Consider the following 13,640-nt stretch of genomic DNA (forward strand, 5'->3'; position numbering starts at 1 on the left):
CAAAGAGTTTTCATTAGTCAGGCTTCCCCAGCTAGGCAGAGTATCTCTTGGTTCGCGAGTCAGCTTTTCACTGCCACTCCACAACACTACGTCTCCTCCGGTCTGACTGCAAATGACTTCTTGCTTCTAATGGTCCCTCCAGGACACCCGCTTCAACTTCACCAGAGTTCCTCTCCTCCGGTACGCAAAGCCTCCAGGCGGTTGCCTGTTAATTTCTTCTTCCTGCACGACTCATCTCTGACTCTGCTTCTGGGTTCGCTTTCAGCTCTGCAGCTTTCTTCTCTCCTACCTTGAAGGTGATTTCCAAATTTAAATGTTCCGCACAGCTGATTGTGAACCTGACAACTAGACTGTACATTGTACTTAGCATCACGTTAATTCCATATTGACTCCTTGCTCCTCTTCTTCGTCTCAGTACGTGAGGCTTTTAGGGATTTGGAGTCGCAGGAATTTTTAGACTGTTGTAAATTACACTGTTGGACACTTTTGTAACCAATATAAACATTAGATGTTAAATGTGGTTTGGAGGTGTTATGTACTTCTGAAGAGTAAATAGAGTTCTGTTTGGAAAGTTTAACAAAAGGGGTTTTCAGGGTTTTACCATTGAAGGGTTCTGAATAATGGCAACATACCATCAGACTCTGGAATTAGGGTTTCTTCTTCACTGGAAAGGGAAGAAAACTGCGGCCCTCCTGTGTGTTTCAGCACCTCCCCCTCACAGCCATGTCCGCCCATGTGACCCACCTACAAGATACCCCCCCCAGGGCAAGGATCAGGTAGCGGCTGCTTTTCTCTGGCCACCGGGGAGGAGACTTTAGGCTGGGGATCTGTGATGACTCCATAGGATACATCACACACTTCATGGCAACGAAACATTTCATGGGTGAGGTATATTCCACCAGTAGCCCTGAGCAGCATAAGTTGCATTATCAGCTATATTGGTATTTTTACAGCCAAACTCAAAATCTGGCACACATCGTCTGTCCTATCCACAGTTAAAAGAGACATTTATGTTCTTGTTCAAGGGGCGCTTTGTCAGATTTCTAAACAGTTACATTTGATTCCTGCAGTCTGGGAGGTCACACAAAATTGTAGAAGGCCTCACACACACACATCTTTTCTTGGAATTTCACCCTCTATGACCAGGAGTTTTGAGCTTCGCAAGCATTGCAAGATGCAGGTGACATTCTCCGATCCTCATCGGCAGTGCATTTTATGGCTTGGTGTTGATCATGACACCATCAGTGCATCTGAAAGCTGTTTGTAAATTAACACACAGAGGTTTCAATTGGCAATATGTTGCTATTTAGACATCTTCAAAGACAGGTTACCAATTCTGTACAAGTGGCTTAATTTTTAATATTTTACTATTATTATGGCTTTATTTTTGTGGTTTTACTTCTTACCCGAGTAGCTGAAAAGTCAATGCTGTGTAGAAATTTGCAATGCTGACCCAGTGCATGAAGAGACACGTCTGTTATGCTAAAACATCCGCTCAAATTGATGATTTGCAACAATTTGCAGTTCAGTGCCAGGGCCAGAACTCCTTCATCTGTTAAACTGCTGCACCTTTTTAAAGAAGCCTCAAATAAATGAGGACAAGACAACGCAACTGTCTTAACTCCTGTGGTGAGACAAAAGCTTTTATTAGAATAAAAAGCCCTCTTGCTTTGTAAAACAAACTACATTGTTGGAATTTAAATTCATCATGAACAAAGACCAGCAAATAAATGCATCCAATCCAAACTGTATTAATTAAACCACAAATACACTTACGTTTCTCTTCAAGTTGACTTTTAAATGAAAAGATGCATTATTCGTTATATTTCAATATAACACTGAATACATATATATCAATCTGTATGACTAATGTGGCAGTATATTTATCCTTATTATCGATGTCACAGTAGGCACATTCTGTCTCACCAGTGTAAACTATAGGCACACTGCCCCAACACAGCCAGTCTGACTCAAAGTCACAACAACACACGTCATTGCCGGCAGCAATGCCATTTATGGAATAGGGCATTTGCTAACTTGTTATTGCCAAACATATGCTGGCAATGTAACCTTCTGACCTGTTATAGTCTAAGATTCTAGTAAGGAAAAGGGCCTGTTCCTCTTATACTACTAGTGCCTTGAGCTTATGCCAATATCTATTATGTTTGATATTAATAAAAGTCCACATATGTTTGTGGGTTTGTGGCTTGGCAAAGCGTTGTTCCACACTGTTTCACCAATCTGCACCACATTCTGCATTGTTACCTGTTACCTACATGACATCTGGACACCCCACCTCTTGTGGTCATAGGAGGACCGCTCCCGATACAAGGAACAAAATATGGTATCTATGGGATCTCAAAAACCACGTTTTTAGGATGCATGGATTCCGAGATATTTGCACTACAACAAACTGCACCGCCCCAGGGTAAGGCGACAGGTGAGGAGAGAGCACAGAATGTCCCAGTATGCAGCAGCACACCAACTCCTGCCTACCCCCTCGCCCCCAATGTCTGCTCTGGGGTATGTCAGCCAGCCACACGTGCCCATTCTCAGTGCTGTTTATTTCAGTGTGCAAAGCACTTCAAGCAATATTGTAACAGCGACCTACAGGATCATTGATTTTCAATAATTGATGAGTTATCATGTCTGTCTACAGAACCCGTTTGGAGAATGGGTACTTTTGCTAGTATGACTATAAAAGAGACATCTCTTGGGCAAAACGGCAGAGCACCTAATTGCAATCTATATGCTTGTCATTATGCAATGCGTGTCCTTCAAAGGCAAGAAATACAACTATCCCACACCACCCTTTCAGAACCACCGCCTTAACATACTGCTTCTCCACTCCCCCAGCCTGTTGATAACATGCCCATGTGGATATACCCTGGGGGCCCTGACGGGAGGCAAGTTATAAATATACATACTCCATGGAGCTCCACCAATTTATAGCATATGGCACAACAAGTCCCTTCCTTGCCTGACAATTCCACAGTATTCTTGGACATTTAAATACTGTCAACACGTGTTAAGCTACTACTCTTGGGGATTTTAAACAACTTCTCTGTGCTGTTTAAAAAGACAATCTGTACAAACATATTATGGATAAACTCTAGTCGCCTGATACACTGGCTCAGGATGCTACTACTGTTGCTAGTTCCACTCAATGATCAGAGCTCATTAAACAGAAATATCCCACCAAATCAGATTGGACTAAGATTGCAAGTTGTAAGCAAAAACAACTCCTTCAGACTATCTTCCTAGGCTCACTGACTGTTTTAAGAAATATTCTGGGATTGAATATGCTGCTGAACAAGCTAAAACTGCCCTTGCCTCACATTTTGTCACTGGACTCACGACTGAAATATCTAATAACATTAAAAATGTCCAAATTGGATTGCAAGCTGAAACCATTGATAAAACCTTGCAGGCCGCACTGGCTTCCTATTATTTGTAGGGTGTAGTTCAAATCGTTGTGCATAGTACATCGGGCCTTGTGCGAGGTTTGCATGTGTGGGTGGCCGGGACTTCTCTGTCGCGGCAGCCAAGTAATGGAACTTGCTCCCTCTGTCTCTTCGTGCCACGGCTGACCATCACTCTTTTCGACGATCGGTGAAAACTCTTCTTTTCAATAAACCGTGTTGCTAACCTTTGTCTCATTGCTTCTGGTAGCTCAGTGCCATGATACCCTCAGGTGAACATTTGCACTTTACAATACAAGCTCAGTTAATATAAGAAGCTTCCGGCCCCTCCAAGGGGCACCAACACTATTCTCAACCATGTTTACTTCCCCAGCAAACTCAACCTGATCAGCCCTTTTGCCGATATTGCAAGTAAAATGCCACTTGTGTCCCGCCAGGCCTCCTAGGCCGCGTCAGTATTCGCTTTCCCAAACTAACTTCTACTCGCCTCCACCCAGGGTTATCAACCTTGCGCTCCCCCTCAACCATCTCCCGTGTTGTGGCGTGGAAAACCCGCCGACAGCCCAGAAGGGGCTGGAGGCCCACACTGAAGACCAGACAGGAATAAGCCACTCAGACACTGCGCTGATGGATAAATGAATTTGTTATTAGGCACAAAACAATACAGGATAGACCAGCGTCAGCTGAGTCTTGGAAAGCATGTAATGATAAGCATATTAAGAGCTCTGCCGATGTCGCTAGGAGATGTCTCTTTTATAGGCATATATTGGTCTAAGTCCAAGTCATGAGTCGTATATGAGGAACAAACCCCTTTCCTTACTGGAATCTTAGAGAATAACAGGTCAGGCAGTTACAATGTCAGCATATATTTGGCAATAACAGTTAGAAAATGTTCTATTCCATAAATTGCATTGCAGCTAGTGATTACGTGTGTTGTCTTGACATGATGAGTCAGACCGGCTGTGTTGGGGCAGTGTGCCTATAATATACACTGGAGGGACAGAATGGGCCTAATGTGATATGGAAAATAAGGATAAATCTATTGCCACATCATGACACAATGAAGAAACACAAATCATACCAACTACGTCAAATCTATTAAGGGGGTAATTCATAGAAATTCGCGCACAAGTGGCGCACGCGGCTGGCGCACAGTGTGCGCGTGCGAATCTCTGCGCCAGCCGCGTGCGCTAAAATCCATTTCCGCGCACAGCGTATTCATGGATTTTAGCTACCAAAACCAGCCGTGGTGCACAGTGGCGCAGCGACCCTGCAGCAGCGCCAGTCACGCCCCCAAGAACGCCCCTTGCGCAGGGAAAAGCCATAAAAATCCCCAATACAGCGCAAAGGGCTGCGCTAACCCTGTACCAGCACGGCAAGCGGGGAACGTGTATTTTGGGGGTTCGCAGGAAGTTTCACACGCGATTGGAGCAGGGTACGTGTATTTCGGGGGTGCGCGGGAAGTTTCACAAGCGATTGGCCCTGTGCGAGTGGGGTAAGTGTATTACTGGGGTTCGCGGGAAGTTTCACATGCGATTGGAGCAGGGTACGTGTATTTCGGGGGTGCGCAGGAAGTTTCACACGCGATTGGCCCTGTGCGAGTGGGGTACGTGTATTACTGGGGTTCGCGGGAAGTTTCACACGCGATTGGAGCAGGGTATGTGTATTTCAGGGGTGCGCAGGAAGTTTCACACGCGATTGGCCCTGTGCGAGTGGGGTATGTGTATTACTGGGGTTCGCGGGAAGTTTCACACGCGAAAGGGCCTGTGCGAGTGGGGTACGTGTATTACTGGGGTTCGCGGGAAGTGTCACACGCGATTGGAGCAGGGTACATGTATTTCGGGGGTGCGTGGGAAGTTTCACACGCGATTGGCCCTGTGCGAGTGGGGTACGTGTATTACTGGGGTTCGCGGGTAGTTTCACACGCGATTGGAGCAGTGTACGTGTATTTCGGGGGTGCGCAGGAAGTTTCACACGTGATTGGCCCTGTGCGAGTGGGGTACGTGTATTACTGGGGTTCGTGGGAAGTTTCACACGCGATTGGAGCAGGGTATGTGTATTTCGCGGGTGCGCGGGAAGTTTCACACGCGATTGGCCCTGTGCGAGTGGGGTACGTGTATTACTGGGGTTCGCGGGAAGTTTCACACGCGATTGGAGCAGGGTACGTGTATTTCGCGGGTGCGCGGGAAGTTTCGCACACGATTGGCCCAGTGCGAGTGGGGTATGTGTATTACTGGGGTTCGCGGGAAGTTTCACACGCGAAAGGGCCTGTGCGAGTGGGGTACGTGTATTACTGGGGTTCGCGGGTAGTTTCACACGCGATTGGAGCAGTGTACGTGTATTTCGGGGGTGCGCAGGAAGTTTCACACGTGATTGGCCCTGTGCGAGTGGGGTACGTGTATTACTGGGGTTCGCGGGAAGTTTCACACGCGATTGGAGCAGGGTACGTGTATTTCGCGGGTGCGCGGGAAGTTTCACACACGATTGGCCCTGTGCGAGTGGGGTATGTGTATTACTGGGGTTCGCGGGAAGTTTCACACGCGAAAGGGCCTGTGCGAGTGGGGTACGTGTATTACTGGGGTTCGCGGGAAGTGTCACGCGATTGGAGCAGGGTACATGTATTTCGAGGGTGCGTGGGAAGTTTCACACGTGATTGGCCCTGTGCGAGTGGGGTACGTGTATAACTGGGGTTCGCGGGAAGTCTCACACGCGATTGGAGCTGGGTACGTGTATTCCTGGGGTGCGCGGGAAGTTTCACACGCGATTTTGCTGTCAGAGCGGGGTACATGAATTTCGGGGGTGCCCGGGGAGTCCTACACGTGAATTGGCAGTGTGGGTCCTCCCAGGTGTTCCCTCTACACCCTCCACGGCCCCTGCAGGCAGCCCACACCACAGGGGACTACCCTGCACCCCTGGTCATGTCCTGCAGGCAGCCCATCCCACCATGGGCATGCCCCCCAGCCAAGCCATATGTCACCTTGCACTACTGATCACCAACTCATGTCCCATTGCACCCCACCCCCCAGCACTGAGGGGCACCTGCCAGCAGGCCCCCACTCATGTCCCCCTGAACCCCCACCCCCCAGCACTGAGGGGCACCTGCCAGCAGGCCCCCACCATTGTCCCCCTGCACCCCCACCCCCCAGCCCTGTGGGGCACCTGCCAGCAGGCCCCCACTCATGTCCCCCTGCACCCACACCCCCCAGCACTGAGGGGCACCTGCCAGCAGGCCCCCACTCATGTCCCCTTGCACCCCCACCCCCCAGCACTGAGGGGCACCTGCCAGCAGGCCCCCACTCATGTCCCCCTGCATCCCCACACCCCAGCACTGAGGGGCACCTGCCAGCAGGCCCCCACTCATGTCCCACTCATGTCCCCCTGCACCCCCACCCCCCAGCAGTGAAATGCTGATCTCATGACACAAACCTATAGTCAACTATGTACATCAACACATGTCCGTCACACACATACACTGGTTGGCATTGCTTGTGTAAACCCACATTTTCACATGCATCAACCCAATGAGCGAATCCCACACATGGAACTAAAAAATTAAAATGTATTATGTAAATAAAATCAAAAATGAAATGAAAGCATACCAAAATATGAAACATGAAATGAAAAGCATGTGAAAAAGATGATTGAATGAAAATGATAACCAATCCAAAAAAATTAGAAAGAAAAACAGTCCAAAATCACCCTCCAACAACGCAAATCCAAAGGAAATGTAAAAAAAAAATCTCCATTGCTTCATGTTCATAATAAAAAAAAAGAGAAATCAATCCATAGTCCAACTATTTACAATCCATTGTCCGGAAAAAATAAATCCATTGCTCCATGTCCATAATGCAAAAAAAAAAAAATGAAAACATGCTGAAACTATATACAATCCATTGTCCGAGGATGTAAAGGGTCCATGATCCCAACCAAACAAATGAAACCTACCTAACAAACTACCTAAAAATATAACTATATACAAATTTGTGTGGCATTGTCCATTGACCACAAATAAAAGGAAAACGAAAAGGAAACCTAACTCTAAAAACTATTTACAAGGGCAGCGGGCTAGTCCGACGGCTCACTTTTGGATGACCTGGGCCAGGGCATCATCGAACTCAATGTCCTGGAGGCGGTCCTCTTCCATGGCCCCAAGGGTTCGCAGGGACGACGACATGTTCTCCTCCAACTCCCTGCGAATTGCCTCGAGGCACTCGGCCCGCCTCAGGGCCCTATGCATGGAGTTCTCCGCCCTGACCATCGTGAGCCGTGCCTCTTCTGCCCGCTGCCGCTCCACATCTATAGCATGGCCTAACCGCTGCCACACGGAAGACACTTCCAGTCCTGGGTCCTCCTGCCCTCTGGCCGATGCCTGCCCCTCCGATGTCGAAGGCCCAGAGCCATGATGGCTCCCACCTTGTTGCTGCTGTTGCTGTGCCTCTGCCTGTGCCCTGGCTCTTGCTGCCTGCACATCCTCCTCCGGCTGGGCTGCAGTTGTTGAGGTGGCCACCCCTGCTGGACGTCCGACTTCCGACTGTGGCAGGGATGTGTCCTCCACCAGCCTGGCCGCAGGGTCAGAGGCAGCTCCACAGGGTACCCAGGTGATACATGGGTGGGAAGATGGCATGGAGGACGACTGGCGCGTAGGGGGTTCAGGTGAGGAGGGGGTCGCAAGGAGGTCCAGCACACGGAGGAACCCAGCACTGGTGACCCGTCCCAGCAGGTCAACGCGGTCAAAGAGGCACTCGAGATGACGTGCAGTCTCTTCACGAAAAAACTGCACGTCACCTCGCATGCCCCGTTGACGCAACACTATCCCGGCCAGGACAGGCTCAACACGGTCCCGGATAGCCACGTCCGCAGGGAGAGGAAGGCCAGTTGTTGTGCGCTTATCTCCTCCCTGAAAATGGGTCTGGACGTAGGCATCCCTGCTGGTGCCAGATGATGCAGTGACAGGATCAGGGACAGGATTGCACACAGGCACCTCTGCGGCGGCCTGTGCTGCCTCCTGTCCCTGGTCCTGCACTGCACCACTAGCACCAGTGGAATCCCCACCTCCAGACCCCGTGTGTGTCCCTTCCACGGCCTCCTCCTCCACCAAACCCCCCACCAACCTGCATGACTCCATGCCATCTTCCTCTGTCGGACCCTGTGGGGTCTCAGCTGCCCCTTCTGCTGCCGAGGAGTCCACCTCCAACCTCTGCCTCTTGGACCTACCCTCGGCAGCTGCGGCCTGGGACGCGGCACCAGACTCCTCACTCCCCGACAAGATGACAATCTGGGAGGAGAGCCGGGCCTTGCGTCTCCGGCTGGCGGGATGATCCCTGCCGCTGTGCTCCACAGCACCCTCTCCGCCCTCTTCTTCAGTTGACGCTGCAGACAGGGAGAGATAAAACACAGGCATCAGGGCACTGTACAATGGACTGATACACACATGACAGTTGCACATGAGTGGCAATGTTCACACTCCATGAGACACATGTCATTTTAACTCACACACATGAACATTTCAACAGCAATATTGCACCAGGCAGCAGCATCCTTACAGATAAACAGTATGAACAGCCAAAGGTGAGCCTGACATCACATGAAACACAAGGAGTGCACTAGACATGCACACACGCCACCACACTTACATGCATGTCTACATCTCCTCCAACTGTTGCAGTGATGAGATCGCCATACACGTCACATCTGCCATTCATCCTTCTACATATCAGTGTCACGTGCATCCATGTTGCATCACAGTTTCACACTTGTCAGATACACATACATGCACATGTACACAGTGCAGATACATGCATTATGAACCACCATCCATGCCACAACCATGCCAATGTACATATTTAAAAAAAAATATTTGCAAGGAACTTGGGGTTCGTCACCCTGAGTTACCTGGGGGCAACCAGATGAGGACTCCCTGCTCACTGTGCTCAGAGAGGCACAGCTTTACCTCACTGACGAGGCCCAACAAGGCTGAAACACGTGAATGGGGTTGCTGGTGGTACTCTTGTTCAGAGAGGAATTGCCATAGCATTTCGGTGCTGGACTGCCCATGTGGGCGGGACAAAGACTGATATGCAAATGGATATTTCCCATCTGTAAAAGGTACAGTGAGCAAAAAGCGTGTGTTGCAAACTCTCATCCCAGAACAGGTTATCATGCTATGTTCTTCTGGAGAGGAGCACCTGCTACCTTTTTAAAAATATTTGCGAGGAACTCGGGGTTGGTCACCCTAAGTTACTTGGGGGCAACCAGACGTGGACTCTATGCTCACTGTGCTCAAAGAGGCACAGCTTCACCTCACTGATGAGACCCAACAAGGCTGAAACACGTGAATGGGGTTGCTGGTGGTACTCTTGCTCAGAGAGGAATTGCCATAGCATTTTGGTGCTGGACTACCCATGTGGGCGGGACAAAGACTGATATGCAAATGGATATTTCCCATCTGTGAAAGGTACAGTGAGCAAAAAGCGTGTGCTGCAAACTCTCATCCCAGAACAGGTTATCATGCTATGTTCTTTCTGGAGAGGAGCGCCTGCAACCTTTTTAACAATGTACATACACAGAAATTCAAACGTGTGCTGCCACACCTGCATTTGCCCAGCATACTTACCAACACATACACCATCAATGTGTCTCACAACTCAGAGGACTCACAAGTGGTAGCCTCATGCCCATGTTCATACACATCCCTACATGGCCCTACATAAACACATGTGCAACCTGCACACTACTGGCACACCACGACACGCACAGCGTACTATCAACATGCATGTACACTTAACGCTCGACTCCAGACGGTTCTGCCTCTCAAGGATCTGGACGTAGAGCGCTGGGCATATGCGTTCCAGGACCCTCATTTGATGGTTCGACAGCTGGCCCCGACGCCCATTGGCATCCACTGCCTTAGCGAGGCGCCGGGCCTTGTTGAGGGTCCTGGACCTTAAGTCCTCCCAGCGCTTCTTGACATGATGTAAGTCGCGGACTGCCCCCCCTCCGCGTTGATGGCAGTCACGATGTCCATCCAGATCCTGGTCCGTCCTTCATTGTTGGCGCGCAAACTTACAAAGAGGGCATCATACTGCCCCAGGACTTGCTCCACCAGGACACCAACTTCGGTGGGAGTGAAGCTGGTGGCCCTCTGCCTCTCTGGCTGGGGGTTGCCAGTGCTGCCAGATGGTGTTGTGCTAGACATGGCAACCCCAGAGGCAAGAGTGGGTGGGCAACTGGGTCCTGGGGCTGGGCTGTGGAGTGATGGAATCCCAGTCGGGAGTCTTCGGTTCCAGTAGGGGTGGTCACAGCAACTACACCCCTAGCTGACGTGCAGGCAGCAAATGGCAGGGCACGTGGGCAGCAGGCAGTCAGGCAGCAGCAGATGGCAGGTGGGAGCGTGCTCGGGGCTCTGGGGGGCAGAAATTCGGCCTTCTGGGCAGGAGCGTGGTCTTCCGTGTGTTTTCGCGTGGCCACCTTGATAAGGAGTGATTTGGCACGTGAAAAAATTGCACGTCAGCGTGTAATTCGAGGAAAGGGCCTTAGCGCGTAAGCGTGTCAGCACACGCACGCAAATTCATTGGACCAAAGGCCCTTAAGCGCGTAAGCACGTAAGTTACATTACGCGCGCAGGCGTTTCCCTCATAGCACGTGATGACAGAGCACACGTGGAAAAACTGCACGTCCGAGTGTCATCGCGTGTAATTGGAGGAAAGCGCCCACGTACATGCGTATCTGACGTGTACGTGTGGGCCGGTTTAAAAGCTACGTGTAGGACGCCATTTCCTTGTACGTGCTTTTCGTGGAAAGCGGGTGGGTGAAATCTGTACTTCTTGTCGGTTCACACGCGATTACTTCACAGCGTTTCTAGTTCGTATTCCCCGTTACCTCCGACAGCTCTTTTCTGAATTTTTGTTGGGCCTGTTTCCTCAAACAGAGTTCACTTCTCCTTTTGTCCCCTCTCCTCAGACAGCGTACAATTCTTCTTTTGGCGGGGCTGTTGCACACGCACGTATTTTTCACGTTCTTTTTCCAGGCAGACGGTGAGTTCCGCACGTACTTAGCAACTGTGCTTGCCCCGTGTGTCGCGTTCCCCTTCAGAGGTTATTGTAGGCTGCGTGTATTACGCGTACGCTTAGTTTTGTGTTTCTGGGTGGCACAGCGTAGTGCGGGTTCATTTTTTCATGCACGTGGTCTACGAGGGGTTGCGTGCACGTTAATTTTTGATTTTGGCCTGCCTGTGCGTTGCGTGACCCGTCATCTTCCCCCAGGGGTCACAGACAGCCTTGTTTTAGCACTAGGGTACGAATTCCATCTAGTATCCTACCCCTTTGACCCGCAATTGCCAATAGTTTACTGCAACATCCATACGCACAACAACATATGTACCAGGGTTGGGAGGCGACCAAGCGGTAAGGGAGGCAAAGGTGGCCGACCTTCAAAAGGTGGGCGTGGTGGGCACGGTTGGGGACGTGGCCGGGATTTGCAGGGTGCCTTTATACCCCCATATGTGGAGGAACAATCAGGGACACCCATGCCCCCCCGATGGTTGAGGGAAACGTGGCTGACACCATACCAGCTCAGCCCCTGTTGGACCAGCCCATTGTGGCACCTGACCTGGCAAAGGATGACTCCCTGGCTGACTTCCAGGTCAGCAAGTCTAGGCTATGTGTGGCAGTGCAAGTTGTTGTCAGCAAGCCACGTGGATCTGGAGCAGCTATGTCATCTGCTGCCCCAAGTATGCAGGGTGGGGAGGCTGCAGGGGCAGCTGCAGCTCCATCCGCCCCAGCTCTGACTCTCCCAGCCAGGACAGTGTCAGTCCAGGTCCATCAAACTGACGTTCCCCCTGCCAACATTACCCTGCAACCAATGCCTGCATCAAGACCTATGGTCATTGTGCATTCCCACACTCCTACTACCCAGTCCACCGGTGATTCTGCCCCTACTGACCAGAGCGGCGTAAGCCACTCTGGCTCTGCTCCACCTTTAAAGAAGAGGAAGAAGGGTGCTCTGGCACGACAGGCTGAGACCCCAGACGGCTACACACTCCGGTACTTCAAGGAAGCCTAGCTTAAATGATCCGGAACTTGATGCACTTGTGGCCTATGTGTCGGCACATAGCCGCGAAATGGTGGTGACTGCAGGGTTCAAGACCACACCTGGTCAACGTAGGGCACACTGGCAGACCATCGCGGACCGCATAAGTGCCCTTGGATTTGTGAGGCGCACAGCTGATGATTGCTACAAGCGGTGGAATGACCTGAAACGCAGAGCAAAGAACAAGATGGCCTCAAATCATGCCGCTACTCTGGTGACTGGCGGTGGGTCTCCACAAGAGAACAACAAACTCACTGAACATGAGTCTGTTGCTGGGGCCTTCGTCACAGAGGAACAGATCCAAAGTGTGGGAGAACTACCTGATTATGATGCATTGTCCGGTGAGTGCCCATGCATGTGTGTGTAATGCATGTTTATGTTGTTTGGGTGACGGGTTCTGATTGAGTGCCAGGTGAGGGTGTGTGTGCCTGAGTGGTATGGGTCACCCATGTGCTTCATCCAAAACATTCAGCGGCCTTAGATTTGGGTGTGACAGTATCCCTTCTGCCCACAGTAGTAATTTAGCGCAACATTACGGCAGTTGCCCTTGAAGTGGCATCTTGCAACAACATTGTTTGTATTTTTCAGTGTTCCTTCAGGCTGATTGTTTCAATTCTCCCACTTTTGCTACGCATTCCTCAGCCCTATTGTCACATTTGTGACATGCTTCTGTCATTGATGAACCCCACATTGGCCCACATGTGTTACCTTGTTAGGTGAATGATTTGACCATTCAGGCTGTTTGAGTATTGGCCTGATCACATACATTTTTGGGGCCTGTTGGAATGTGGAACATGATAGTTGTTTCCTGTCATGTTGAAGTGCACAACCATTGATGTGTACATCGGCCTGCAATCACTGTATTTTTGTACACTGGATGGGTTGCAGTGTGTGGCACATGCCTATTTTGTCACACTATGTAGCATTTTTCATCTCATCATGTCCATCTCACATGGATGGCTGACAGTATTCATTCATTGACATATGGATGTACTTGTGGAATGTACTATGGCTATGGTACATGCCATCTGTGTGATGGCATGTGTCATGTATGTGTATTGGACATGCCACTCACAGGCCAATGTGTGATGGCAGTGCTACCCAGCATGCAGCAAATGTGTGGCTCTTCCA

At 50.2% G+C, this 13,640-nt stretch overlaps 1 protein-coding gene across 4 annotated transcripts in view; it reads right to left on the reverse strand.

Moving 5' to 3' along the window:
* Nucleotides 1-13,640, reverse strand: part of AMN1 (antagonist of mitotic exit network 1 homolog) — a 1,280,950-nt gene that overhangs the window by 693,984 nt on the left and 573,326 nt on the right. For all 4 annotated transcript variants that reach the window (XM_069628559.1, XM_069628557.1, XM_069628560.1 and 1 more), the window contains one exon: nucleotides 1,407-1,624. In XM_069628559.1, the coding sequence (XP_069484660.1) occupies nucleotides 1,407-1,624 (218 nt within the window). The remainder of the gene's footprint in view (nucleotides 1-1,406; nucleotides 1,625-13,640) is intronic.

The sequence above is a fragment of the Ambystoma mexicanum genome, chromosome 12 (assembly GCF_040938575.1).
Source record: "Ambystoma mexicanum isolate Mex_15411 chromosome 12, UKY_AmexF1_1, whole genome shotgun sequence".
Lineage (NCBI taxonomy): Eukaryota > Metazoa > Chordata > Amphibia > Caudata > Ambystomatidae > Ambystoma > Ambystoma mexicanum.